General features: G+C 38.2%; 3 protein-coding genes across 3 annotated transcripts; 1 reads left to right on the top strand and 2 right to left on the bottom strand.

Annotated features, from left to right (window-relative positions):
- Positions 1-3797: 3797 nt before the first annotated feature.
- Positions 3798-6236, bottom strand: LOC113290867. Its single transcript, XM_026540456.1, has 3 exons — positions 5735-6236; positions 5090-5220; positions 3798-5036 (listed from the first exon to the last, which is right to left on the bottom strand). The coding sequence occupies exons 1-3, from the start codon at positions 6234-6236 to the stop codon at positions 3798-3800; spliced, it is 1872 nt and encodes a 623-aa protein (XP_026396241.1).
- A 6824-nt stretch (positions 6237-13060) lies between these two features.
- Positions 13061-17764, top strand: LOC113287784 (probable serine/threonine-protein kinase DDB_G0278509). Its single transcript, XM_026536622.1, has 5 exons — positions 13061-13307; positions 14203-14664; positions 14754-16032; positions 16153-16299; positions 17006-17764. Exons 2-5 carry the CDS (start codon positions 14614-14616, stop codon positions 17596-17598), a joined length of 2070 nt encoding a protein of 689 aa, XP_026392407.1. The 5' UTR covers positions 13061-13307; positions 14203-14613; the 3' UTR covers positions 17599-17764.
- A 1110-nt stretch (positions 17765-18874) lies between these two features.
- LOC113287783 (universal stress protein PHOS32-like) lies at positions 18875-24429 on the bottom strand. The gene is made up of 2 exons (XM_026536621.1): positions 23543-24429; positions 18875-19144 (listed from the first exon to the last, which is right to left on the bottom strand). Exon 1 carries the CDS (start codon positions 24274-24276, stop codon positions 23560-23562), a length of 717 nt encoding a protein of 238 aa, XP_026392406.1. The 5' UTR covers positions 24277-24429; the 3' UTR covers positions 18875-19144; positions 23543-23559.
- Between the last annotated feature and the right edge of the window lie 1994 nt (positions 24430-26423).

Below are 26423 nucleotides of genomic sequence, written 5' to 3'. Positions count from 1 at the left end.
ATATTTATTTATCGTTCGTTCTATCAACATCACCTATTATATGTATTAGACTCGCAAATATCACTGGGACGCCCTAAGCATGGCACATCAAAATACTAAACAAAAGCATGCACCATCAGATAGCATTAGCGAGAAAGTTATACGAGACTAAATATAGGTTCACAAATAATATTTGGATATTCTAAGCATACCCCATCAAAGGAATTAACCCAAGCATGAAATATCAGACAATAAGACAAATATATTTGTTATCCTAACAATTATGCACAAAGATTCTACAAAACCGGTGAAGTGACAACTTATATTTTGATAAATCGATAAACAATATTATGAATTAATCATATTCACATCATAATAGTTTTTTTGCTCAATTTTATTCAATTCAAAATAGCCTTAAACTCCGAGTGATTTCAACATAAAACCTAGTCACGAAAATCTAGCAACACATGGCTTTCTCAAAAGCCATAAACATATCAAAATGATTCACTAGATAATCAAGATGGAATGGAAAACACAAAACTTCAAACCCTTGTAGATGGCGTCGCTGCCAGCCTCTATTCCTTTCTCCTATTCTCGGCTCTCTCAGCTGCGGCTTCAGTAGCCTGCTCGGCCTCCCTCCTCCTTTTTTTTTCTCTTCTCTTTCTCTTCGACTCTTAAAAGTGCCCTCCAAAGAATGCGATAGAAACCTAGCGAACTGCTCAAGCCCAGTCCAATGAACAGGACCCGAACAAATTGCAACATCCAGGCCATTCCAAAGTCAGGCTAGTGCCTGACTGTCCAACTCCTGACTCCATCATCTTCTTGCCACACTCGGCTACAGCTCTATCTTTGTTGTACCAGTTCGTTGCTTCAGCCATCCAATACAATGCTCGCTGCTCTCTAAAATCTGATCACCAATTGCACATGCTCACAAACATGAACCCGTGATGACTGAATCACCATTCACGGCAACATTTTCCTTCATCGGTTTTAGCAGCTCGACCAACTAAATCCATTTCCTTGTGCTTCTCTTTACTTCGCAGGCACGACATCCTAATTAAATATAGTGTCTCAATTAAACCCAACTGTACCACTGCTTCTTTATGAATTTACCCGGTTCAGACTACCCCCATTCATACATGTACAACATCACCAGCGCCGCTCTTCTGTCGGCCACGAATGCAGAGACCAGCACCACTAACTTCTATGTTCGCACGGCGGCGGCAGAAACTATCCAGCTGATTTTCGGGCGTAAACCATCTTCTCCTTGTCGCTGCTGGCGGAATACGTACTAAGAATCAAATGCAGCAGCACCATGTACCACCACCATTGCCTTCACTGTTGTGCATTTCTTCAACTTCATTTCCGCTTCAAATTTAAACCAGCTAACAACATACAGTCCATCTCCGAGTTCAATCACCACCAGTAATGCATGCAGCAGCCAAAACTCCATCTCCATTCAGGTCTAATACTTCCCTTGCCTTTCTCGTCTTCGCTGCACCAGCTTCTTAGTTTCTTCCCATCTAACCACTGACTATCCTCCATCGACCGCACGGCTCAATGCCACTTCCCAAGTCCTTTGTAGATGTTGATCTTGCAGTGTGGCTACATAACGAAATAAATGGCCATCTAATAACCTCAAACATCCTTCCCCTGAGTGCTGGTTTCCATCTTCATTCACGTCCTTGCTGTATACTCGATTCTCATCACAAACCCAAGCCAACCAACGCAGCACCATTCTCCATTATCATTCACTAAAATCGCATCTCCAACCAACACCAGCATGAGAAATAGACCATTCTCCACTGCCGATTTACTGCGACGGCTTCTCGACTTGCAAAGACCTTCTGCCATGATGATGACTTACAAATCCAACTCATTTCCGAAACTGACCACTCCATTTTTTGACCCCTTTTTGACGTACTGAAACTTCATCTCCTTGCACGTTTGAAACACCAACTAAACAGCATCCATTCTTCAAGAGCAAATTATAATTGATTCTAGCATGCAGTCATGAGCATCTTCATTCTCCTCTTCAAATATGATGTCGTTCATAAGAAAAAGTACCATTCACTCTGGCATATAACTGCTTGCTTGAGAAATGCAAATTTCTTCTTGACTTGAACGAAATGATATGTGGTGGAAGACACCACAAAATAAGCCACGTCTCACCTTTCTGTTAACTCCAGATGGGCCTGACACGTTCCAACTGGCAAAGACATATTGAGTGGTGCTGATACATAAATACTAGGCCAGCCACATTTAAATAAGTGTGTTTGTAGCTGTGAGTAGGAGTGTTGACAATATTTCCAGTCGCAAACACCAATTTAGCTTCTAGTTATGCCATTGGTTTCCGAATGAGCCAAATTCACTTGTATTTTCTACAAAAGCACTAAAATGGTATTGTTAGCCAAAATATCGAGTCCTGACTAATATAAATATGGACATAAAATGTAGCACTTGCGTGCTTATCAACATTTTGATGTTGGTATGGTAGCTAGTATTGTACCACCATTCTGCAAGTGCTAGCCATTGGGACCATTTATTTGGTTGAAAACCAGTCATACATCTTAGGTAGTTCTCCACACAAGCATTGACCCTCTCTGTTTGGCCATTTGTCTGAGGGTGATATGCAGTACTCAGTTTGAGGGAAGTGCCCAAATGATGAAAGAGATCTTGTCAGAAATTACTAGTGAAGATTTTATATCTGTCAGAAATGATGGAAGCAGGCAAGCCACATATTCTGAAGATGTTATGGAGGAATGCTTTATCCACTGAGACTGCAGTGTAAGGATGTTTGAGGTCAATGAAATGGTTATATTTGGTTAATATATCAACCACTACTAGAATAACATCCTTGTGGTCACTCTTGGGGAGACCCTCCATGAAATCCATGGATATATGCTGCCAAGCTTGATCAGGAATCGACAGTGGCTGCAACAACCCAGCAGGGAGAGTGTGCTCATGTTTATTCCTCTGAAAAACATCACAAGATGTGATCATGGAGATTATATCTTGCTGCATTCTTGGCCAGAAAAAATACAGTTTGGCTTTGTTATAGTGGCTTGGATTTCAGAGTGGCCTCCAATGGCTGATGAATGCAAGGAGGATAAAATAGATGATTTGATATTATGACCAGTGCCAATGTATAGTGTGGACTTGTACCTGATTAACTCATCCTTGTAGGTATAGTTGGGCATGGTAAAGGATGAGAGTAGCAACTGAGAGATCAATTGTTGGGCCTTTGAATCATCAACATATCTACTAATGACTTCCTGCATCCAGATAGGTTTGGAGAGTGTGATCGCGTGGAGGGAATTCTCTGAAGTTGTTCTCCTTGATAAAGCATCGGCCACCTTTTTATCAATCCCTTTTTTGTATTGGATATCATAAGTAAAGCCAAGTAACTTCATCAGCCATTTCTGCTGCATTCCTGTGGAGATTCTTTGCTTTAGAAAGAATTTCAAGCTCTCATGATCATTCTTGATTGTGAAGTGATGCCCTTGCAGATAATGCCTCCATTTAGTAACTGCTGACCCTAATGCCATGATTTCCTTCTCATAAGTGGATAATCCCATAGCCTTGGGACCCAATGGCTTATTATGAAAAGCAATTGGTCTTCCATCTAGCATCAACACTGCCCCAATTCCATTATTAGAAGCATCTGCTTCCAAGATGAATTTTTTGGTGAAATCTGGAAGTGCCAGAACAGGAGTAGAAGTCATTGCCACCTTAAGTTTGTTGAAAGCCTCTTCAGCAGCAGGGGACCAGTGAAAAGCATTCTTCTTTAAGAGTTTAGTTAGTGGCTTGCTGATGTTTCAATAGTCTTTGACAGATTTTCTGTAGTAGCCAGTTAAGCCCAAAAACCCTCTTAATGCCTTGATAGTTGTCGGAGTTGGCCAAGAAGTCATAGAACTGATCTTGGAAGGGTCAGCCACAACACCACTGGGTGTGATAATATGGCCTAAATATTCCAATTCAGATTGTGCAAAACAGCATTTGGACAGCTTGGCATGTAATTGATGTTGTCTCAACACAGAGAGTACTTGTTGTAAATGAACCAAATGAGACTCCATGTCAGGAATATAAACAAGGATATCATCAAAAAAGACTAAGATAAATTTTCTTATGAATGGCTTGAATATGTCACTCATGAGTGCCTGAGAAGTTGCAGGGGCATTGGTGAGGCCAAAAGGCATAACAAGAAACTCATAATGACCTTGGTATAATCTGAATGTTGTTTTGTGTATATCAGGGGTAAACAATCTGATCTGGTGGTACCCTGACCTGAGGTCAATTTTGGTGAAAACTCCAGAACCACGTAGCTCATCTAGTAGCTCATCAATTATAGGAATTGGAAACTTGTCTTTAATGGTAATATCATTTAATCTTCTATAATCAACACAGAATCTCCAGCTATTTTCCTTCTTCTTGACTAATAAGATTGGAGAGGCAAATGGACTATGATTAGATTGGATGATGCCTTGTTGCAACATTTCTTGAATTAAGGCCTCAATGACACCTTTTTGTACATAAGGGCATTTATAAGGTCTTTGATTGACTGGGGTGGAATTGGGTTGGAGAGGGATGGTCTGATCAAGGCTTCTGTGGGGTGGTAAGGTAGTGGGTGTTTCAAAAACATCCTGAAATTCTTGTAGTAATGAAATAATCTCAGGAGAATGTGACACATTAGTGGGTGCATCTGAGACAGAAAATAGTTGAGCACAAACACCATGAGTGTTGGTTTGAAAGAATTTTTGAACACCTTTTTTACTGATCTGTTTAAGACTAGGAGGTTTTGAAGTACCAGAGAGAGTAACCTCAACATCCTGATGCACAAAGGAAATACTCAAAGTAGAGAAGTTAAATGTTACATTACCAAATTGCCTGAGCCAGTCAGCACCAAGTACTATATCACAGCCTCCCAAAGGAAGTATTCTGAGGTCACCAGAGAAGGTGTGTCCTTGTAGTGACCATTGGAGTGACGTGCAGATGCCAGAGCTGAAAGTATGCTCTCCATTTTCCACTGTAATTGCCATCTGAGTAGTAGGAGTAGTCTGCAAGTATCAATCAGTACAGAGATATGGTGTTTGTGAAGAATACCAGGTACTCTAATAGTATCACCCCTGATAGTACCAATAAGAGCATTAAGTGAAACTTCCATGTCACTCTCAACAGGTGAATCAGTCTCTTCTCCATGAAATATGTCATCATCAGAAGTAGCCTCAGCATTTTCTCCCTCTGCAATTATCCAAAATAGTTGTTGTGTTTTACAAACATGACCCTGTCTATACACCTCATCACAATTGTAGCACAAACCTTGTGCCTTTCTGATTTTGAGTTGCTCAGGGGTGAGTCTCTTAATGGGAGGGTGGGTGGGTGTTGCCTTAAGAAGCAACTGTGGTGGTTTGGTATTTGTTGGAGGGAGTGGTAATGGTTTATAATTAACATTATATGGATAAGGTGGTTTTCCCAAAGAAAAAGAATTGGAGAAAAAAAATGGATTTTGAAGGCTTTTGTTGGTGGAGTAAGGATTGCTCTTGCATCCTAGCTAGAGTAAAAGCTCTCATAAGTATGGTAGGGTGAAACATTAGAACATTATGCTGTATTTCTTCTTTGAGAGCCCCAATAAAACTCATTATATAGTAGCTCTCTGGAAATTCAGGATGTAGGCTCATCATTAAAGATCTATCAACTTCAAACTCATCAAAAAATTCATCCACTGTGGTGGTATGAGCTAGTTTATTGAACATACCAACAACGTTATCATTCGAGGGGTTTTCAAAATGCAAACATGCTTGTTCTGCTAACTCAAACCAACATAGAATAGATCTACAAGTTTGTAAGTTAGAAATCCACCTCTCAGCTTTTCCATCCATGTGCATCGCTGCCATCTGCACTTTTTGAGTTTCTTCTCTGATGTTGTGGAGAAGAAAAAACCGGTTGCACTTCTGAATCCATCCCTTCGGATTAGTCCCATCAAATCTCGGAAAATCTAGCCTTGGAAATCGATTGTAGTTATTGAAACTACGATTTTCATTGAGTTGATGACCCACTGGTTGAGTATTATCCTCTCTTGCAGAATCATTTGATTCTCCATTATTTCTTTCCTTGTTATTAAGATTCTGTAGCTGAAGAAGTACCCGATTTAATTGATCTTTCATTTCCGAAACATCCTGATTAATCTTATCCATCTGAATTTGTTGTTTTTTCTGTATATCATGTAGATCTTTAGTAACAGCTCCCTGTCCTCCCATGGTGACAGGATCGATCGGCTCTGATGCCAATTGTTCTATAGTTGAACAAATTGAAACAACAAAGTAATCGGAAATGATAAAATCTGATCAAAGATCAGCCTGAGAACATAAGTTCTACCTGAAATATTATTAGCTATGTTTTCCAGCCACCCTTCTTACAATAATTTAATAGGGTAAGGCAGATCGGGAAGAAGCAATCCGTGACTAGCACGTGTCCAGCTAACAGTGGCTCTACTAAAAAGAAAGAGAAATTATAAAGGCACTCCTAAGATTACTAAGTACACCCATATCATGCACCTCCTAAGGTTTACTCAGTACACCCCCTTAATAATAACTACATGACATTTACTCCCCTAGTCAGTCATGACTTATCCGATCCGAGTAGACCGAGTCCAATGTAACTCGGCAGACATAGTATTGACGGTGTTTCATAGGGTTCATTTTGATGGGTTCGTTTCAGAAGGGGGATTCGTTTCTTAGCGGTATCTGGAAAGTTCTGAAAGGTTCTCTATTAAGGGTATTTCCTTAATCGGATAAGTTAAGTGTTTACTTGTATAACTCTGTTAGAGCATAGCTCAGTTGAACCCACCAAGCGTTAGTATGTCAAGTTTGGTTGTCGTATTTTAGTAAATCAAAACTCATCTAAGATTCACTTGATTATATACTAGAGACAACTTCGTACTGGTTAGACTAGAAAGTATAGGATTATGAGACATACAAGTATTACTCGAAGACTTGAAGAATGTGAAGAAGTAACAAGCTACAACGACGACATCATCCCTCTTCTTGAGGTTAGTAATATTGACTTGAACTGTTTCATTCCTAACGTATCTTTCAAGTCGTGCCATATTGAAAACATAACTGCGAAGCTGTGAATGATTATATTCTAGTAGTAAGACATGATCACATGATCATAGTGTTAAGGAATTAGGATACGAAGTGAACTTTGTATATATGACATCAACATAATCGTATGAATGTTATTCTGATTATGTGTATGGGTTAGGTGGAGATTTCGTCCTAGGAAACAATTTTTACATTAGTTTAAAAGAAGTACATTAATGAACTTGTTGTATGAATCGAAAGGGAAATCGCTAGGCTTATTGGTATTTTTATTCATTGCATATCTTTGGATTACCAATATGTGTGAGTTAGTAGAACCGATCATAATTTGTTATGTATCTTGGTATAACTAATCACAGTGCCTGACTTATGATTTGGTATGACTTTTATTAGTGTAACCGATCCTAAGTAATCACCTGAGATGGTATGATCGATAATTTTTAATTGGCGTGACCAATCCTAGTAATTGGTGTGACTGATCACAAAAGAGTCGTGTAATCGATCCATGTAATTGATGTAACCGATCCTAGTGACTGGTGTGACCGATCACAAGTACATACCATATATAGGTGTAACCGATCCTACCTAATTATTTTTATGAGGTAGTAACCGGTCCCTACCTGATTAATTTTATAAGGTAATTGGTGTAACCGGTCCTGGTAATTGATGTAACCGATTCTGGTAACTGATGTAACCGATCCTGGTAACTTGTGTGACCGATCCTAGTGATTGGTGTAATCGATCTTACCTTATTACTTTTATTAGGTAATATCGATTCCTACCAGATTATTTTTATAAGGTATCACCGATTACTTTGAACCTAAAGATGTCGACATACTTTGAACATGATCAGTAACTCTTATCTTTTATTGTTCAAAGATATTCCTTAACAACTAAAGGAGATCCCGGTCCGAAATAAATTAAGAATCTTGTAATAAGGTCGTTAGTTTTATATGCTTTAATTACCAACAATAAATGCATATCTCTAGAAAATAAAAATTGGTAATGTGCATTTACTAATTGGAGATTTTCTTGTGAGTTTTCAGAAATATTGGACAAAGCATTTCCAGGAATTATGAAAACCGATTTTGAGCATTTATTGCATATCTTGAGAATATTCGGTTTTGGAAATTCCTTGATGTCCAAACATCCTTGGTCTATAAATACCCAAGTTGGCATTTATAGCAAACTATCCTAAGAGCCACGCAAACTTCATCTTTTTGTTGTTTCCGTTGGAGCCGTCTATTCGGAGAGGAAAGTACTCTAATTATGAGAATCTCTTACGACCGCTCGTTTAAAGACTTATGTGGGATCAAGAAGCTCTACGAGTACCGTTAGTGAGAAACTAGATAATTGCAGTTTATTTTAGTTTTCAATTGATTTGATTGACTAACAGTTGTTGAACTTTGATTGCACCTAGTTTGTTTATTCTCAAGAATCTTCTCTTCTGATATAAGATTCACTCAAACTAGATCGAAGTGTCGACGGGATCTTTAGAACTGTTTGTAGATCTAAAGACATCTTGTGATAGTCCATTGTTAACAGACTCTGTGTTGTGCGTGATTGATCACAAGATATTCAAGTGGTGTTGTGCAGGTGTTTATTGAAGATTAAAGAAGATTTGAAGACAAAAAAGATTTCTAATTTGGTTTCTATATCTTTGGGTGTGCAGAAACCTTGATCGGCTGGGATCCAACGAGAATATAATTTATTCGATTGATTAGTTGTGTAAGATCGGCATCACCTTATAGTTTCCCGTTTGATTATATATTGATTGATTGCAAATCTAAACTCTGCTACTTCGGTAGTTGTTGGATAGATTGATCTGACCAGGAAAAAAAGTTTATTTTTTAAATGGAAGAACCTTTGCTTATGACTTGAGATATCTTCATCTGAAAGAATCAAGAGAGTTGTTACCAAACAAATTTGTTGTTCCTTTACTGTTTGGAATACGATCCAAATGAATTGTTCCAGTGCGTGCACTTATTGAATGTCGGAAGCGCGGGGATACTGAAGAAACTAAGTGAACAAGGTTTAGTTGCTTGGTCTCGACTATACGAAATTGTTTTAGATTTTGTACAGCGGTTTAATTCTGAGAGTATTAAATTCTGGACTAGGTTCCGAGGTTTTTCTGCATTTGCGGTTTCCTCGTTAACAAAATCTTGCCGTGTCTTTTTTACTTTTCTATTTACGCAATTATAATTGTCCGAACCTATTATCAAGTAATAACACTTTGATTGTTGTATTGTCTCGATCTCGTATCCATAGAGGAACACACAAAGTGTGAATACCGGTTTGTAGTATTATCTCGACTTTGTCCATAGACAATCACTTTCGGTAAGAGGACTTATAGGTGGATAATATAAAAATTGTGGTGTATTTGGGTGCCCTCGTATTTTCAAACTCATATACTTGGAAGACAAGTTTACTTGGGGGTCAAGTTTACTTAGGCGACTAAGTTTTTGACCTATATAAATAGGTGAAGAATCCATAGAAAATAATCAATAAAAATAGTTTCCATAAAACCCCATTCAACATCACCTACATCTAGGCGCTACCCATTCTTTGAAATATCATCTCGCGATCGTTTTAATTTGTTTTCACCATATTAATCCCTCTATCTATCGGTTTATCAATAATGGGTTTCATATAAATCCATTGACCTTCAAGAGGATCCAAAACTGGATCTCCAAGCCGATATAGGTAAAAAGGATTAAGAGTATGGATATATAGTTCCTTATAATCATCAAACAAACAAAAAACAATACTAATCCACACATGGAAGATAGGTTGGAAGAAGAGCTGAAAAGGAATACATATATAATGATAAGTCTTCATCTGCAAATTACTGATTGTATGAAAACTTCGGGAATACATCTGAAACTCTAGCTAATCGGAGGAAATCAACTCCAAAGCTCTGGTCATGTTGGAGATAAGTCTTCATCCGCAAATTATAGGGAATATGATATTAATTTTTGTATCACTGTTTTTGCTAAGCAATATGGCCGAGTCAGAGGCAACCCGGTTTGAGGAATCAGAAGATAAATCGGTCATCAAGACCCACATGCTTCGACTCGGTGTAAAATGGATTCAGGTCGCAATATCCCTAGTGAGGAAATTTGTTGATTTTGGGAAACAACATGTCCCTGTCTATGTTTCTGTTTCCGACGAAGAAAGTGATAAGGGTCCTTTGGACGGCATGTGGAAACATTTGGACAAATTGATATATGACAAAAATTAGGTGATCACGTGGTGTTTTGCTAACCCATAAAGAGAATGATTGCAACTAAAGGTAACAAGATCGAAACACATTGTCCAGGCCTAAATGCATATATGCCTAAAATCGAAGCCAAAAAGAATACAGAGAGATCAAGTTCAACTACGGGAGACCCAGCAGTGCATACCGCCGCTGAAGAAATGCGAGAGTTTGGCAAGGTCCGACTCTCGCAAGCTGAATGATTATCATACGACTAGACTGTCAAAAGATGCAACCATTGACAATCCAAAATCTGTAGTCCTATGCATACTTATAGGGAAAGCTCGGAAATTAGACTAGTATTTCCCTTCATGTTCATGAATAATCCGGCAATGTGGGTTACTTGTTGGTTAGGTCTAGATTTAGGTTTAGTATTTCCCTTCCATTTTTCCCTTTCATGTTGTTAAACAAGTATGTTAGAAGTATTAAGGATACTTCAGGTAATGTGATTCATCAACAACAGGAGTCCTTTATGCAAGTTTCTCATAATCAACAACGACAACAGGTGAACACAGAAGGCGAGGGCGATAGACATACATCGCACAACAAAAACAGCTACCAATCCACCAACCACTCAGCTACACAACCGCCAACATCACCAAGGGATCACTTCAACGTTCAAACAATGAAGTATCCATCAAAATTTAGGTTATTCTTGTGGATAGTCATTGAAGAAGGTGTAACAACCTTCACATTCCGATTTATCACCACTACACCAACATAAAACATCGGGCTAGCCATATCTGTTGTGTTCTACACCAATTGTAGACTAAAACACCAAAGTCAAAAATAACCAACATTGCGATGAAATTAAGCAGGTAACAAAGATCAAAATAAGACTCAAAACTCGTAGAAATATCGACACTATCAAGGAGATAAAGAATCAAAAAATTAATCAGTCGGAAGTTAATGCTTATATATAATTGGAAATGGTTACACAAATGTTTTTTTATACAATTGTAAAGGTAGAAGACTAGCAATGCTACATTCCAAAGTTTCATTCAATTCATTTTTTACTTCTCTCTCCTCTCTAGAAAGCTCTCCTGGAGAAAAAAGAAACTTTTTTCATCTGCACCCTCACTGCTCAGATCTACTCCGTTTTGGGGTGGATCTGAGTAGTTCCTTCTGTTTTCCAGCGATTACATCTTGTTTTAGTTAGTTTAGGTAGTTGTTTAATGCTTGTTAGGGTTAGTTTCTCTGCTCTTTCGAGCCACTTGCCGGCGGCAAGGTTTCTCCGTTTTCATGGAGGCTTTTTTAGTGCTTTCCAAGCATTTTTTTCTGCCTTTAATGGCTATTTACAGTTGGGGTTCTTAGGGTTGAAGTTGAAGTACATCAGTAGTGAGCTCCGGCGGCCGCATTCTTCATCATTCCGTTCCAGATCTAGGGAAAATCACTCCTTATCAGAAGTATCTCTTTCTCAATAAGAAGATTGTTATCAAAAATGGTGGATTTGTGATCCAAATACCATTTCTCCTCCGATTAAATCGGATCTTATTTCATATGTGTATTTAGTCTATTTCAGGTATTCCTTTTCTTTCCTCATCGAAATATCTGGGTTTGCACTTTTACATCATGAAATTTATGTTACTATGTGGGTGTTGTTCTTTGATGTTCTCAACTATATCTATATATTTTCTCTGTGATATCAATGAAAAAGATCTTGTTTTATCAACAAAAAAAAAAAATGCTACATTCCTAAAATATGTAAACCTTGACTAATGGCATATATAAATAAAATTCTCTCTCTTTCTCTATCCCTTTTTTGTAACCGTTTTTTCCTCTCTAGTTTCCAAATCTTCCTCCCTAATTTCCCAAATTTGTTGAGCTTGATCTGAAATTTTCAGATATTCTCAACAGATTTGATTGTAAATAGCACTAGCACAATAGCATTTAAAATTCGCTATTTTGATCGATCCAGAGTTTTTTATCAGTTTTTTTTTTCTTTCTTATATGCTTCCTATCTAATTGTCTCAGAATGCTTCTTAGATGTTTGTGAAGTAGTTTCTAATAGCCTTGAAGGCGTTTCATTCGATTGCTACAATCGTTTCAATTACATTAACAACGGGCGATTCACATCAGCATGAAGGGACACTATATTTCCATGAAGATCCATGGCTATCCAAATTGATCGTGATATTGATGTTGTATGTATACTACTTCCTTTTGGGACAATTTTATCTTATTGAAGAAGACAATGAAGAAGGCAAATTCTTCGAATCAAAATGGTAGAATCTTAATCCACTGGCCATCCTCAAATATCATCAAATATGTTGATGAAATTCATATTTTTTACTATGTATGATGTATTACAATTTACTTGTAATTATGATACAAAGCATTTGTATTTCATCATGTTTTTCATCTTTGATGATCATCGCTTGACGTAAGCAACCTTACTTATTTGATGTATTAATGAAACTCAGAGGTTCGCCTCTTCCTTCAAAAAATAAATAAAATATCCCACTTTTGAAAAAACAAGTACTGTACCCAGTTGGCAAACAGCTGCAGCCGACATCTGTCATAATTTCCTGAATCATTTACCGTTATTTCTGTATGCAGTCGTTGGATTGTAGCAGACAAACTAATCCCACAAAGCTGCGGGATAAGAAAAACCTAGATCCAACGATCAGCACTTGTTAACAATTAAAACCTTAATCGAATATTACAAATTTTAGTGAGAACTAATCAGGTCCGCAAATTAAAAAACCTTGATTTTGTGATGATTATTATAAAATCCAATCAAAACCTAAGCAAGGCATTCCTCCTTCATTCTATCTTTCTCTCGTAGGGTTAGCGTTGAAACTTTCTCTCTCTTATCGCATTAACAGAAAAATAAGAAACAGAGAAAAAAAAAGAGAGAAACGGTAACAAAAGGAAAGCTCTTTTTGTTCTTTTGATAAGTTCATATAACGAAGTAGGAAATTGGTAGCGGGAGGTTTGGGTTTTCGTAGTTACAATCTGGCTATCGAGAGGTTAGTTTCTTAATTTCTCGTTTATAATCTCTTATTATTGTTTTGAATAATTTGATTGATTTCGGTAATTTTGATTGCTGAATTGATAATTCTAGGCAAAGGAATAATATCATTGTTTTTGTGTTATTGGATACCATTGATTGATAAAGTTATTCACTAACTCATTCATAATTCTTTTAATTCTATTGAATAATTTAGTCGAAAAGTAAGATTTGGTTTTAGTTGAAGATCTTTTCATTGATTTCTCTAGATTTCTCATTGGTTTAACTGATTCACAAGGCATCTTTTTGTTCATACATTATTAAAATACTCTTGCAAAGTCAGTCTTGTTTTTTGGTTATATAAAAACTTATCTTGTATGCAAAAATCTATGATAAAAAAGTTTCAGTAATTCTCTTTTTTTTTTTCCAATGGAAAAATCCTGTTGTGAAATTGCTGCCTGTAATTATACAATATGACTATGCTGCTCTGGTTTTCTAAGATGAATCCGTCAATTCGTTATAGTCATCAATCACTAGCTTCTGTAGTGGGTGCAAACTTCACATATTCTTGGATATCATCTGACTTTTGATTTTTTAATATTATTCATTAAGTTTGAACTTATAACCTTTACCTACTTAGATGAATGATGACAGATACCTCTCTTTTGTGTGCAAAGGAAGGGTTTGTAGACACTTCTGTTCTTAAAATAATCTGGATTAGAAAATTGGTCTTCTCATCCTATTTTAACTTAAAATTATAGAATTACAAGCACCATTTTTTTTCTAATTAATCAGTTTATTACTATCACTCACCACAAACATAAATGTATGCGTAGTGTTGATTTTGTAAGATCTCCTGTGCTTCTATAGATATCAAGTAGTTAATTCTTATGGTTGTCTATATATTTTTTCAGATTTGCATCTCGTCTGTATGTTTGGGGTCGGATTTTCCTAGTTAACAAAGCATATTTTCACTCTGGCCGCTACAACAAGATCATACTCTTCTCGCACCATTGACTGGGTGTGGGGCAATAATGAGGGGGTAATTAAGGTCTGCGTGTTGAGGAGATCAAGATCATCACACATTTGGAGGCTGCGTCGTGTTTTGGAGGGTTTGTCTCTTGATTACGGCTAACGTTTCTTGTGGATCAGACTCAGAAAGCTTGCCGTTTCCATATCCCTTTTATTGCATACAGCGAACATCGTCGAAGTTTATATTGTATTGGAGTTTTGAGCATCTCTGTCATAGTAGTTAATTATACATCAGCTAGTTCTCAGTATTGAAATTACACTTGCTTTGTGAATGAAGTGTCTACGGGGCAACAATGGTTAGGTTTTCATGCTTCCATACACACATTCCCAGCTACAAGTCAAAGGTGTGTTAAGTTATCACTGTGCATCATCGAAATTTATTTCTGAAGATCGAAATTTATTTCTGAAATAACACCTGCTTTTTCTTTTTCAGAAGGCAATCCAACGACCAACTGAAGGAATGCACAATACATTTCAGAAGACCTCACTGGATCAACCTGCTGCTCATAGTAACTTAAAGGCGTTAGGCTTAGATAAGTGTGAGGTTAGTCCTTCCATTGCATCAATCACCCGTCCAGACAAAGTCACTAGTTCCCCTGCTAGCGAATGCTACTGGAAATCGCAGGAAATGCACAGCGCTTCCAGTCCAGAAGAGTTTAATCTGAGGACACATCTAAATAAAAGTCGGTCTGTTGGAAGTGGATTGGACAGAGAAGGTAGAATTTCTCATGGTTCTGACATTGAAGATGAAACAGGTGAAGGTTTCTCATGTGATGATCCCCACAGAATGAATTATGATCGAAGTTTTGATGGCAGTGACCACAGTGGTTTGGAGGAACCATCTGACAGCCCTGATCCTGAGACGGATTTATTTAACAAGTATAACGAGGCTCTGGACATTGAACCATTTCAAGAAAATAGCCATCCAGGGCATAGCGAACACTCCTTCACAAGCAGGGAATCAGAACAGCTAGAAAGGCATTCTGATTATTCAGAGCAGTTAGAAAGGCATTCTGATGATTCTGGACTCCGTATGCCCATAATTGGAAAATCTTGCTCGATGCCTAATTTTGAAGACGTTTTACCTGATTCTGAGGAAGTTTCACCATCTCATTTATATTCTGAACCCCAAGGTAGATGTTCTCAGAATCTAGATAAAATATCTGTGAAGGGGAAAGAAGTGTTAAGTTACGATGGTTGTTACCAAGCAACGACAGATCAAGAGAGTGATGATAAATTGCTTGGGAGCGATAATGATAAAAATGAAAATGATAATTCGTTCAGTGATGAATATGATTCCTGTGGCGGGGTCACAAAAGATTGGGTGAGTCGGGGAATAGACAAGGTAGATGCGGCGAAAGATTTGCAAAGCGAATCCTCTGTGAACTTGGATGAGTTGCCCAGCAAGGATTTCAAGATCAAGCGTATTGAGGACTGGGTGAGCACAATTGATCTCGAGGATAAGATCCCTTTGCAAGAAACAGGTGAACCCTCATATTCGATGAAGGTTAAAAAGGCATCCAATATCTTGGGTCATGCAGCTAATTTGAAGTTGGATGCTAAGAGCTCTATAGAGGTTGCTAAGAACTACATCTCTTCTTTGTCTCCTACATCTGCGTCAGCACAGATGGTGAATCTTGGATTGGTTGTGATACCATTTCTTAGTGCCTTCGTTAGCTTAAGGGTTCTTAATTTATCTGGAAACTCCATAGGTATGCATGCCTTAAAGGTTCCTTCTCTTCCTGTAAATTTTATTAGTTATAACTGGTCAATTTGCGGGTTCTTGGCATTTGAGGATCTATTTATATAAGCTTTTTTCTACTTATATGCAGTCAGGATAACTGCGGGTGCTCTTCCACGAGGTCTTCATGTACTAAATCTGTCGAAAAACAACATTTCCACCATTGAAGGGCTTCGTGAACTTACGCGCCTCCGTATACTGGACCTAAGCTACAATAGGATATCTCGGATTGGTCACGGTATGGAGTTTTTTTGACTTTTTTCCTTGCTCTTTATGATAAATTAGCTTCTCCTTTTAAGAAAAAAAATATTTAAGAAAAAAAAATCAATAATAATAACAAAAAACACAGAAAACCCCAAAACTCTCTTTGTGAACTTTTGACGGTATGATACATGTGGTTGTATCCTGGGCCTTGTCCGACATTCAGACAGCTTAAATCATTATTAGCTGAAAGCTTCACAGTTTCTGAAGACGCATAACCTCATTTAAGCTGGCAACCGATAAATCTGAGCCTAACTGCTGGACATCATTGCCCGCTAGCTAGCATAACTGAATGTTACAATGTGAGTGTAAGTGAATTTTACAATGTGAGCCTAGGTGAGTGTGGCCGAATTTACAACTCAGAATATGTTAATCTTGGTTTGAGCTCCAGTTTAATATCCGAGTTCTGAATATTATGGTGAGCTTGCCTTGCGAGTAACAGACCTGAGAGCGACTCCTACAGAGCGAAACCACCATCTAGTTGTGCCACAACATTGTCATGCATTAACTATGTTTTAACTTTGGCTGGTGGGAGTTAGATCTTGAATCTAGGCTGGTCTGCTTGAGTCGGCGATGCCTCATTTTGTTTGCTAACTATATATATGATATATGAACTGTGAACGTTGGAGGCATGATGAGGCTTGTTGCAACATTACAGTTCTCATGTTTTCTTCTATTTGTAGGTCTTGCTTCCTGCTCCTCTCTGAAGGAGTTATATCTTGCTGGAAACAAAATTAGTGAGGTGGAAGGATTGCACAGACTACTCAAACTCAACATATTAGACCTGCGCTTCAACAAAATTTCAACATCAAAATGTCTTGGACAACTTGCAGCCAACTACATCTCCCTGCAGACTATCAGCTTGGAAGGAAATCCAGCCCAAAAGAATGTAGGAGATGAACAAATAAAGAAATATCTATCAAGTCTTCTACCGCATCTGGTTTACTACAACAAGAAATCGATCAAAGCCAACTCCTCGAAAGAGCTTGCTGAGCGCCCAGCTCGGTCTGCCCCAAGAAAGGGAGCTGCCCCTAGTGTAGCCAGCAGTAGCAAGGTCTCTTCTTCCTCAATTCATGGCCGTCTAAGCCAAGCAGTCAGCTCACTAAAGCCATCTAAGGGCAGACACGGGCGTATTCCCCATATAAGTGGAACGGCTAAAGGAATTTCTCATCATCCTCGCCATCATTATCCAGACCCGAGTGAAAGACTGCTGAGCTTACAAGCAAATCTCTCTATGCGCCGAAGTCAGAGTGAGGGATTTCTTGGAGCTGCTTAAAGTTATTTTGGTACCCAAATCCTCTTTTACAGTTTGTGTTGCTATTTCAATAACAAAAATCCTTTTTTGCTTCCATTCATTGTTTCTTGCTGGTAACAGTGACCTTCATGCAGTTGGATATGAGATTGTTTGGTTTAGTTTTAATGTTGGGATGTTTTTCCTAATATTTCTTTGTTGGCTTACATTTTCCTTTCGACTGATTACCTAGAGGATTATTATTACAACATTGCTCTGCTTCATTTGGACGGCGGGGAATGACCGCAGCTTCCCTCATTTGAAACCTCTTCGAACAAAACTGGAGCAACCCCAATCCTTTTTTTTTCCCTTACTAATACAAGGAAACAGAGGAAAAAAATTAGACGGCAGAGATATCATCTTGAATATAAGACGAAATACAGGAGGGGGGTTGGAGGAGAACCACCACATATATTGGTGGCCTAATGCATACTTAGCTTTTCCATGTCTATTTTCTATGGGCAACGATGGGAATCTTTTGTTGAGAACAATCTTTTTCTTTGTTATAGGAGTTTAACTTTTCCATGTCTATTTTCTAGTTATTAGTAAAATTTTTTTTTTTTTGAAGCAATGGTTGATGGTGCCAGGACACATAAGTCTCGGGGTCAAACAAAATGGGCGGAGAGTTAGTTTATCCTTTATTAACCCTGTTGGCTTTGGCAATTTCATTGGTGCCATATAAATTCGCACTCACAAGACGTGCACGAAAGCTTATATTTGGCTCTTATAGGATTGATGTCTCTTCAATACTATTTACTTGTAGTGGTTTGAATCGTTTGATATATACACAATAATAAGGTTGTGGCTCAGGTTTTCCTGGAGTTCATCGAATCATTTTAACCCTGGTATTTACTAATAATACAAAAATACAAAACTCGTGCCACATTTTGGTTAGTTCGTCTCGTTTGATAATCCCTCACATCGTTGTAGGGTGAGAATTGATCTGGAGGACTAAAATTTGCAGAGACCTATTTTTTAACCAACAATGCTACATTCACCGGGGAATGAATCCCGTGAATGCTACCGCGAGACACAAAAAATGGGAGACCCACAGTGGGACCAATAAGCCCACCCCCTGCAAGCTCAAGCGGGTCCCAGGGGCTGTGAGACACGGGGTTTGTTCCGGTACCCAGCCCCGGTCAACGTAGCACTACTCATTTTTAAGTTTTTAACCCACCTTGTTCCCACTCCCCATCCATAGAAGCCAGTATACACCCTTATATTTCAGATATTTTAGTTGCTGTTGGTGGCTCCATAAACAAAGTTGATACCAGCATTTAACTGGAAGACAATAATATAAAATAACTCAAGAATTACAGATTTGATAATATATCATCCAACAACAGCACAAGTAGGACAGTTACACGGAAGTAGATGGACAGTAGAAAGGTAGAGACAGAAATAGAAAGCAATAAAAACTACAAGTGTTCAATTACATTGCATAAACCCACTCCAGAAACTTCTCCATCATTTGTCAGAAACATCTCAACTTCCTTGGCCTCGATTTGACTCGGTTACAACATCTAGGCTTCTGCAAAACAGAAGGCAAGCAAGTTAGTCGACTGAAACAACATATTTGTCAGATGAAATTCAAGTAGACTCTTTCAACAAGAATAGCAAACACAAAAATTGATCAGGTAAGTAGGAGCAAGTAGAGGTACTTGACAAAATATGAAACTTCAATTATTTCCTTGGGTCTCAGATATTTTTAAAGATGTACAACTTACTGGAGAATATTTTCCAGAAGAATTTAAGCAGTATAACAATCACACCTAATGAAGAGACCAGGAAAAACTACAGACCACTTTGTTTACTTAATCTAGCTCTTAGAGATACATGTATCACTTGAATGGATAATACTTTGTTCCTGCGACAAAGACACAGCCCCACAAAAATGATCAAGCCTTTGCTAATGTATTCAAAGATAATCACCTAATGATCAGATCGCATATCACGTACCAAACAGTCAAAGGAGCGCAAAGACACATAGAACACCAGTATCTCAACCACGAGTCACCTATGAGTTCGAGACACGGACAATTAACCAACTGCATTTTTGAAAATAGAATATACCCAAGTTCCTAATCTTAGAGTAACATCAGCGAAAACATCGGAATAATGACATGTTTTCTACCAGGTATATGAATTGCTGCTAACCCCATTTTATTACGTTGGAAAAAGGGAAAGAAAGCTTATTGCATCTCAGTAACGGATACTTTACAACATCATTTCAAAAGGACTTGCTATGCATTAAATTGGAATATGAACACCTATATCCATATAAAAAAAGAAAATCATGAGTGGCATTGGTGTCTCAGGTCTCTAAGCAAGGGCTCATTCAGAAAACCCCTAGCCCATGTAAACAAAGTCTCATCAAGCAATAACATTATATATCTCAGGGACATCCTGTAAATATCATAAAAGAAAACAAGACAATGAAAAGTTCAAGGAGCAATGCAGTACAACCTTCGACAAATATTTACTTTGTCAGCCATGAAACATGGATTACATGATTATAACCAAAATGCATATATCTAACTAATGGTGAGAAAAAAAAATCACAAACAACTTAATGCAGCAAAACAATAAGCAAACACCTTTTTTCCATCACACACACCTAAGGCTAAGAGAGCCAAAATTTCACGAATTAAAACACCTAAACCACTACATTAACACTTCATTCACAATCCAAAGCAAAGCAGCAATAAGAACCCACAAATTCATCTGTTTTGACAAATCTCAAATGCCATCAAAAGAAACGTTCACAAAAAAGAAGGCAACAATGACAATCAAAATTCCAAACAAGAGGTTCCCTCCACATAAGATCATTACATTTCCTAGAGATAAATTGACTGCAAGTTGTCCATTTTCAGTGCCAAACTACCTAATTCAGTCTGGAGAGTTATCTACTTGAAAGCACAACCAGAATTAATGCTCGATATAATATCGCTATCAGACCATCCTGAAAGAACTGACAAGGCGGTTCACAGTTTGGGGCCTGTTTACGGGGAACTAGAGTTGTTACTTGCCGCCAATTTCCTGTCCAAAGTCCATATATTACTCCACATATCTACAGTAGAACAATCATGAATTCCCAAACATGGTTACTTCTTGTTACATACAGGCCTTTGGTAATACTATACCAGACCAGGATTTACATGCTTTTTTAGTATATTTAAAAGGATGAGAGTTCTGAAAATGCTCATCTTTTAGGATTTTGGGCCAAAACAAAATGCCAAGCCAGTTTAGCAAACAATGCAGTATCGTAATGGCGTGGTCTCCTAAACCAACACTTTGTTTAGGGGGAACAATGTAAGACCATGAATAAAGATATAAACCTTTACTCTGTTCCCTGTTTCTTCCATAAATAAAGATATAAACCTCTACTATGCCCCTGTTTGTTCCAGCAGAATCGTCTTTGTAGGCAATCAAACCTATCAAGCATCAACTCATTATAATCTTGGGTTAGCTTAAGTAACTGATTACAACAGTGTGGTCCCTGCTTGTGGGAGCGATTTGGATTTCCACCCCCTGAACTCACTATAAACCTTATACAGTGGAGTATTAAAAGTAAGACTTAGCTCTATGGAAAAATAGAGATGTCCCAAAATATTTTAGAATGATTTGACTTTAAGAATTCCAGCAAGAAGTTTACAGTGTATATCATGAACATTACAACTAACATATATGGCTGACTTTTGAAAGTTTACAACTTGTCCAGAAGAATTATGAAAAATGGACATAAATCTTGCAAGGCATTTACCCCGTTAATACTTGCAGATGAAAACAAGAAGCAAATCATCTACAGTTACGAGGTTTGAGACATTTGGACAACTTCTGCTAATTTTCTTTTAGTTGTCTTCATAATATGAAGCAACTCATGCAGAAAAGTAGCATTTCTTAAGCTGAGTGGCCAGAAATCAGTAGGCATTGGGACATCAATCTTAGATATTAAAGATGTATATGGGATTACTCAAAAACCTACCAGAAGAGTTCTGTTCATAAAAAGAATTCTAACAAGATTCACCAGATCATTTCCCAAGTCCCAACACATCCCGATGTGTTCGATAGAGCCTGGGTGGAATCCATCCGGACCAGAAGTTATCCAAGCTTTCATATCAGATAGAGTTTTATTTACTCCTCCCTCGATCTACCAAGGGAGGAGCATCCAGACAATCATTAGTAATGTAATCTAAATTCCTAGAAACCTTATCAACAAAACTGCCCTGCATATACAATCAGATGAAGAACTAATAGACATGCTGTATCAACATGTTGAACTAAGAGAATATATCCTATTATTTCTTCTTCTTCATGAGGCACATTGGTGAAAACAAAAATTTTAGATATCAAAACAAAAGTACAAAAACAATAAGAAATTATAACTGCGTAGAAATCAATAACAACACAAGCTATGGGAATTAACAGTGGCAATGCTATCTCAAATCTCTGAGCAATACCTATTTGTAAACTAGGCAAAAATCCAAAAACCCCACTTAAGAAAAGCGACAATAAGCATTATATATCTCAAGAACAAACTTTGGAGAACATAACCTAAAACAAGTCAAGCAGTAGCACGTACAACCTTTGGCAAAAATCGTTTTTTTTAACCATGAAACAACAATCACACGATAACAACCTGACGTGAGAAACCACATCTACATAGCCAATGGCCTTCATGAAAACTTTAAAACTCAATAGGCCCTGTTGCTCTGCAATATATATACTGGAGACTTCCGTTGGAAAAGGTTTTTGGAAGTCCAGAATCTAGTTCCTAAAGATTGTATATTCATTTGGAGGATCCTGCATGAGGGGATTGCAATCTTGTCTTATATGAGCAAGTTTGTTTCAGATCTTAGTAAGGATTATAGCCTGTGTGGAACTGGAGTCGAAACAATGGAGCAATTACTTCTTATGTGCCCTACTGCAAAAGCTGTGTTTTTTCATTCTTCTATGGGATGTACATTCAATCAGGATGTTACAGTAAAAAAAAATCTTATCAAGATGGCTCAAGAGGGAGATGACTGTTCCGTGTTTACAATGAGGAGCTGTATTTTGTAGGCAAAATGGATGGGGAGACCAGGTAAAACTTTTAATAACAAAGATCCAGCTATTGAGCACATAATATCGAATGCCAACTACAGATTAACGTTTATCAGTATAGATGAAGCTGCTGCTAAGAGATGGATCCCTCTAGTTGATAATTGCGGAAAGCTGAATGTGCGTGAAGCTTTTTCTTACAAATGTAGGGGCTTGTGCAACGGTGGCCAGAGATCCTAGTGCAGATTTTATTGGGTGTTGTACGTGTTTTCATAATCTTCAATCTCCAATTGAAGCTGAAACGTGGGAAACTATTCTTGCCCGTGAGATGGCAGAGGTGCAAGATATGGTCTATATTATAACTGAAAGTGAGGCCTTAAAGGTTAAGACCTCTTATCTTGGTGCAATTCACCTATACTGAGAAAGAAGCTAACGGTGCAGTTCATGCTCTAGCAGATGATGCATTCAAAAACCACTCTCATGATTCCTCCTTCCATTCCTTCTTGGCGTATCTACTTAAGAGATAGCAGTTTCGTATCTATTTAGTGTTTTTGACGAATTAAAACACCTAAATCCTGGACCACTACATTAACAATTCAGTCACAATCCAAAGCAAAGCAACAATGAGAACCCAAAGAATTGATCTATTTTCACAAATCTCATCCTCACAACAAAATCAACTCTGAATCAGAGATTTCACTGAAACTCCATATGTCAAGAGAGAACCATTAAGAAACCAAAGCAACAACCACCAGAAATTCGAATGTATTAAATATAAAATTAGTTTGCAGAATCAACTCAAAATCAGATTCCTAACGTTCATTTGATCCAAGAAAACCTCAAAAAATTAGACCCATAACTTGGAGATGATAGAGACAGAAACAGATACCTAAGCAGGAAAAAGCTTCAAGCTTTCTGTTCCTCAGGGGCATCATGATACTCCTGATCTTCCTCAGGTACAGGATGAAGCTCAACCTCCTTTTCCAATGGAGACACCTTTGTAGTTTCATCATCCCCATCCCCAGATTCTTTGTCATCTGGAAACCTAACAACAACAACAGGACAAACACAATGATGAACACAATAATCACTAACACTACCAAGTCTTCCTTTACTACTCCTTTTAGAAGCACCAAATCCCCGACTACCCATAATCACAGTGCTTAACCCTAATCTCTCAACTTCCAAACAAAGTCTTTCTTTCATATCATGATCTTTCACAATATGCAGCTTAAATGGGATTGATGCTTCAACTAATGGTTGTGCTAAATCAGTTGCTTTAGTATTAGTAAAAGCATCAAAATCAGATTCTAATTTCTGCTGTGATTCTTCATCTGTGTCAGTAATTGATACATCTGTTGAACCCCAATCAGCACCATAAAGAACACTAGTTGGTCGTACGTGTAAAAGTATTACAGCATCACCAGGACGTAAGTAATTTTGAACTGCCCATTTTACAGCATAAGCACTTTCATCACTTAGATCTACAGCAATTGCGATACGACGGTTTGCTGTTGAGGTTGGTGTGTTTGATGAGAAGGGGAATCGAGGTGAGGATGGTTGAATCACTGTTGCTGATGATGATGGTCTTGTTGATACTGGCTTGATGTGTTGTGGAATCATTTTCTGGGTTTTCGATTTGAATCTCTGGATTGTTTGGATTTGTGCTACAAATTAACAAAGATTTTCCGATTACTTGTTCTTTGCGATTGTTCGAGAGAAACGGAATATATTAATGCAAGTAACTTAGATCGATTTTGAGAAAGACAGCTCTATTATGTTGTTTGTTGTAAATGACAAACATATCCACTGCACTGGTTTATTTCGGGTATTGGGCTCAGCAGAGAACTTGTAGACTTGGCAGGAGAGCATGCCCATGAGAACCTTTAAAATCCTAAGTCATATGATTCCCACATTGCGCGGTGAGTGACCTCCTATCCCATAGGTTAAGACTGAACTCCATCTCCACTCTCCAAAGTAATTCTTTTTCTTCTAATTTTGCGCCACGTCTTTGTTTTCTTCTTACTGAACCCGTAAGGAACAGAGGAAAAGAAAACTAAGACCCTAATCTCCACTCTTCCAAACTAGCTTGATCGGGTAAAACAAAAAAATTACATAATCCAGAGACAAAAGCTGAAGGTTTAAGGAACAATAAAGTCGACTGATCATCGACGTAAAAGTTCAAGGTATTTCCCCTTGTAACTGCAAAATAATCACCATACGTGTGGCATGATCTCAAGGCGGGAGCAAAATTGTTAACCTACAACAGAAGTACGAGATCATCTTTAAGAGTTGCTTTCACAGTTCACGAGGTGAATTCAAATGAGCGGTTAGGAGCAATGTAGTTGATCTCGGATTCCGGTTTGTCTCGGTCTCGAACGAGACACTGGTACAACGTTGTCTCGGGGAGATTCCGTTTCCAAATCTCGGCATAATTTCAGTTCCAATTTTTATATATACAATTAATACATATGTTAAAGATATAACAAAATAAAACAACAAAAACAAATATCATTAGGAAAACACAATGGTAGAAACACGATCATTATTTAAAAGTGAAAACAAATACTATCAAACACTGATCCTAGAGAAGGAAAGTTAGTTGAGTTTACCTAGGATCCGGTTTGGTGTATTGGATTGCATCTTAAAAATGTATACACGTCTCCTCATCCATTCAATCATTTGAGGATACCTTGTGTCTTCATCTGTACCGTAGATCTATCCAGCTTTGATGCTCCGCAATATACCAATCATCACCTTCCTCCAACAAGCGTCAGAACTACTGCAGAACGGTACATCTCCATACGATCAGGTGCTCGCCTTATTCCTTTTCTGATTTGTACGTGTTGGACAGGCCAATGACATCATCATTTCTCACCCGCAAATGGCAGAAGCTCCTGTCACCATCATATTTTCTCTAAACTCAGACATACTCTCTCCGATGATCTGTGTTCATCGTCTACTGCCAATACACGCAGCAACCCACGTCTTATATTTCCTCCAACGATCCACTAGTATATACACGAACTCGATTTCAGTGCGAATAAACTTCATCACCATTGATCACCGAGATTATGATCATCACGAGTAACATCATCATCACTGTCGATGACAGCATCATCACTTCCCCGCCTAGTCTCCGACTTCATCATCACGAGCTCTCCGTCAGCAGCAACCGATCACTAATGGCAGCTGCAAATGCCATCAATGTCATCTCTGCCATGCCATCAATGTCATCTCTGCCATGCCAGCAAATCAAGCTCGGTTCAATGGCAGCAAAAACCCGTTCAATATATTCCCATCTCGGACTCAAACCCATCACCAAGCTCCTTGCGCTTGGGATCAGTTTACCAAATAACCTTATCTCGGTGGCTCGCTTCGGCTCATCTCGGCCGAGTCAAACCGAGTTTTCCGGTCCTTTTCCGTCTAAGCGAAATCTTGTGTTTTGTTTTCTAGAGATCCGAAAACGGCAATTCCGCCGGAATTCCGGTCGAGATATCCGAAATTGACTACATTGGTTAGGAGTCTTCCACGTGCTACTGGAGTGACGTCCCGGTTGTAAAGAGTCGTTACACGCGTGCAGGAGCAGTCTACTCAGCATTTAATGGGTTCAACTACCCCGCTTAACCGTATAAGCGACGTGTCATGATGGCAAGAGAAACCGATGTCTTGAAGAGTCGCTAGTCGTGGCATAATGAAGTATTAACATGATAACAATGAGCGATGAACGACTAGAGAAGAACCTGGTGGGACCATGTTATTTGCCCGTA

Source organism: Papaver somniferum, chromosome 6 (assembly GCF_003573695.1).
Source record: "Papaver somniferum cultivar HN1 chromosome 6, ASM357369v1, whole genome shotgun sequence".
NCBI lineage: Eukaryota > Viridiplantae > Streptophyta > Magnoliopsida > Ranunculales > Papaveraceae > Papaver > Papaver somniferum.
This window is presented reverse-complemented; position numbering and strand designations above follow the sequence as displayed.